Raw genomic sequence first — 4,282 nt, 5'->3', positions numbered from 1 at the left:
ACAGGGCATTTTGACAAGTACTTGTACTTGTCAAAATGCCCCGATGCTTGCGCTATGTTTTTTTTTTTTTTCACTTAGCTTCGGTGCGGGAGAGCAGCGGCCATTCAGCGCTGGTCCGGTGCGAGGAGCTCCAGGTGGGGTCCTAATTTAGCTGGCCAGCGACTGCCAGAGGATCCCGACACGCGCGGCACCTCTGCGCAAAAATGCAACTTTGCCTGTGTAGGCAAAAATCCTAGCACCGGCCCTGAGGACACGGGGGCAGAACAACCTATTCGTATGCTGATATGTGGTGAGCCAAGATTTTATTTTGCTTTGACATCAGCTGTGATAGTAGATATTCCTGCTTTATTCCATCAAAAATCTAATTAAACCTGTAAAATTGTGGGCAAACCTGAAGTAGTATGGAGTTGACCCTTAAATTGAGTGCAGAAAATCAGTATAACAGTTTTCCTTTAGGTCAGTCTACGTGAAAATTATATTTTAGTGCAAAGTGGAGCCTGGTGGACTTAGTCAGTGCCAGGGTCCTTAGATGTTTTGGTTGCTCCAGCAATGAGATCTCCCTGTCATAATTTCCAGCTCTGTTACGGTTGACCTGGTAGGTGTGGTCATTCCTGCCCACTTTAATTCCAGCTCCACTTCCTGCATCCACCACAATATAAATAAAAATGTTGCATTCACCATACTATAGAACAGAAGAAAATTTCAAGAAGAAGCAAGACACAATGGGCACAGCTGGCGTGTAGACCCGGGAACCCAGCACAGAGATCTCACCAATAGACTTCTTGAGGGATAGAAGAAACTGCCAAAGAATTTGAACTCTCCAGCATCCACCACTTTAGGTGGAGTGACCCAGTGCCGGACTCAAGGAACAAAGGGCCCTGGTGCAAGATTTTTTCTCAAGGGGGCCAAAGCGGATCTCACTGGCCCCCCAACCCCTCCAGTGGTCTCTGCCCCAAAGGAGCTTACACTCTACTTCACTATTATTATACATGTATATAGCTCTAACATATACCGCAGTGCTGTACAGAGAACACTGAGCCAGTCCCATCAGTCTCTGTACAGAGGAGCTTACACAGAATGGCAACAGCTGTAGAGGGACTACAAATCCCAACAATACATTATGCATCAATGCAGAACAGTATATGAATTGGACTCAGGGCTTAGTAACGCACTGGACTCAAGACTTAGTAACACACTGGACTCAGGACTTAGTAACCCACTGGACTCAGGACTTAGTAACACACTGGACTCAGGACTTAGTAACGCACTGGACTCAGGACTTAGTAACCCACTGGACTCAGGACTTAGTAACACACTGGACTCAGGACTTAGTAACGCACTGGACTCAGGACTTAGTAACCCACTGGACTCAGGACTTAGTAACCCACTGGACTCAGGACTTAGTAACCCACTGGACTCAGGGCTTAGTAACCCACTGGACTCAGGACTTAGTAACACACTTGACTCAGGACTGCAATATTTCATCCAATACTGGGATAGAGAATTAGATAATAGGAGGGAACATGTAATGTTCCCTATCATAATTCCATTTCTAATTAAATGAAATTACAGCACACTTTGTGCAGTTCTGGGTACCCGCCCTCCCATCCTCACCCCCCCACAGACTCAGTTACTCACCATAAACACTGTCATGCTGCCACAGCCCAACACCATCCCGGCCACACTGTCTGAAGGGGGCAGGGCATGTGACACACAGTGCCCGCATCAGGAGAAAAGCCGAGGTCAGACTGACAGCCCTGGAACCTCTGTGCTACCCGGTCTGCCGTATGCCACCGCAGCGCTGGCATCAGAGTGACCCTGCCCTCCAGCCCAGTCCGCCCCCGTCAGTGGACCCCCCCTAATCCTGGGCCCTGGGGCGGCCGCACCTGGAGTGACCATTCAATTTCAATTATATACAGACCGTGTAATTAAGTCCAATGGAAAGGACACTTACTAAGGTTTGTGTAACATTGGAGTTTAGAAAGTGACGCATGTAAGAACAGCTCAAGTCTTCACATATGCCGTTCAATATTAGAGGAATAAGTATTTATATCTTTCCAGCACCCCACAGGGTTTTATGGTAACTGACCTCTGTGTATTACACGCTGTGTAAGGAGTTTTTTTTTTCTTACTATAATTATGAAGTTAAACTTGTGTGCAGCTGGTATTGCAGCGGCGAGGTGCTAAGTGGGCCCCGAGAGGTTCACAAGCTGGAATTTATGTGTCTGATCCAATTTATTTAATTATTTTCTTTTCAAATTCAACAATTCCATCAATACAACGTAAGTCAATGAGTAACAAGTCCATAACTACGGACTTACACAATAACATAGTTGGTATCAATAATTCACTATTACAGAGATGTACAATAAGGTGACACTAAACTCAGGAGTTACAAATTAAAAATACATTTAGGTTCCTTAACTATTAACAAAAATGTATCTTATGTGTGTATCAGTTATAGACAAGAAATGTTCCCCGAATAGGGGATCCCACCATTCCTCACAAAATCAAAATCACGATAATATACTAGATAATACACATAAGTTTATTTAATCTAAATGAAGCTAAAATCTAGACATGTGCGATTTGTTTCGTTCCGAATCGAAATTCGGACGAATTTTCGGAAATTCGGAATTCCGAATTACAGACATAACGAATGCAAACGAATCCGAATTTCCATTTCCGAAATTCGGTAGCGGTAGTTCGAACATTTGTTTCGTATTCTGTTCTTATTCGTTTCTTATTCGTTTCTTATTCGTTTCGTTCGTTGGAGCAAAGTGACAATAGAGAAGGAGAAAAATATTTTTCCCCCTCGAATGTCACGACGAACGAAACGAATAAGAAACGAATAAGAAACGAACAGAAAACGAAACGAACGTTCGACCTAACGCTACCAAATTTCGTCCGAATCCGAATTCCGAATCCGAATTGACTTTCACACCCGAATCCCGAAAAACGAAATAACACAAATCCGAATTTAAAACGAAACGAAACTAAACGAATTTTTTGGCAGTGCACATGTCTACTAAAATCCCTATATTTGACTATACATACAAACAGACAATTAAATACATATAAACAAGTGAATGACTGCATCCCGCCTATAGTAGAATAGTGGGTATATAGAAAAATCCTTAACAATTAAGAGACATGCCGTATAAAAGTCTGATATATTAATACGTAAAAAAGAGAAAAACTGTCAGTGAACAAGGTTCAGATGTTCGAAGGATTTCCAGATGGATGAGGAGATTGCCCTTGATTGAAAAACGAGGGAACAGCAATATCAAGATTGTAGCCAAAGGAGAGGCGTATACTCTGGTATAAGCACAACAAATACGGAGACCTTTGCGATGAAACAGCAATCAATAAAGATATATGAAAAGAGTATAACTCACGGTCCGATGCTCTTTTGTTTCAAAAGTCACCTTTGGAGAGTAGATGGTAGGTTCCTGTTATTATAGTAGACTGAGAGGAAACACAGGTATCAGGAGGTGCAGTTGTTACCTCGGCTAGTAGGATAGATGTTATAAATCATAGCCTTAACTAAATAGCTGTGTTGGATTTCTCATATATGTATCTCCTTGAGTTTGGCAGCGCTTAATCATATAGAGAAACTGAAGTAGTCGTCCTTTAAATGGAAAGCCTCCGTAGATGTTGGTGCAGAGTTCAAAAGATGACTTTGTCTCGACTTGGCTAATCTCCGTCAGGATATACTTTCACTGGAAACTCGTTTTTTTCCCCATAGATTTCCGGTAGAGGGGTTGATAATCACTGAGCCAATTTATGAAAAGCTTGAAGGATAATGCAAGACTCTGAAGCTACAGGCATGTCTCAGGCGGAGCAGTCACCGAGAAGAACCGAGCTGAACGCCAGGGGTTACATCTTAAAAATACATTCAGGTACCTGAACTATTAACAACAATGTATCTTATTTGTGTATCACTCGGCTGTAGATCCTCAAATCATCTCTGAATTGGTGCTGACACTGTCCTTCCTTCTGGAGGCTGGCTACTTTTTTTCCCCATGGTCCCTGTGTGTGTTGTAAAGTAGTCACTGCTCCAAGCTCACTCCCGTGATGGATTACAAACCTATGTTTAATTAGCTATTCTGGATTGAAGTTATACTCAATCACAGGAGTGAGCTTGGAGTGATCCTCTAGATCAGGGGTGCCCATTGGTGATCTACCAGTAGCTCTCAAATGATGATGCTGGTAGATCACGAAGGGTGTGAATGGCGGCCCCTTTATTTCATTTTGGTATATTTATTTAGCTGTGCACACA

General features: G+C 42.9%; 1 protein-coding gene across 1 annotated transcript in view; it reads right to left on the bottom strand.

The window, feature by feature from the left end:
* Positions 1-457: 457 nt before the first annotated feature.
* Positions 458-4,282, bottom strand: part of LOC108798004 (olfactory receptor 2M5-like) — a 22,761-nt gene continuing 18,936 nt past the window's right edge. The window contains exons 4-5 of the mRNA XM_018569699.1: positions 1,639-1,688; positions 458-682 (exon numbers count right to left, since the gene is read on the bottom strand). Coding sequence (XP_018425201.1) covers positions 458-682; positions 1,639-1,688 — 275 coding nt within the window. The remainder of the gene's footprint in view (positions 683-1,638; positions 1,689-4,282) is intronic.

Source organism: Nanorana parkeri, unplaced genomic scaffold (assembly GCF_000935625.1).
Source record: "Nanorana parkeri isolate BGI_ZX_2015 unplaced genomic scaffold, ASM93562v1 scaffold1380, whole genome shotgun sequence".
Lineage (NCBI taxonomy): Eukaryota > Metazoa > Chordata > Amphibia > Anura > Dicroglossidae > Nanorana > Nanorana parkeri.
The sequence above is the reverse complement of the archived record's forward strand: the minus strand, read 5'-3'. Positions and strand labels throughout refer to the sequence as shown.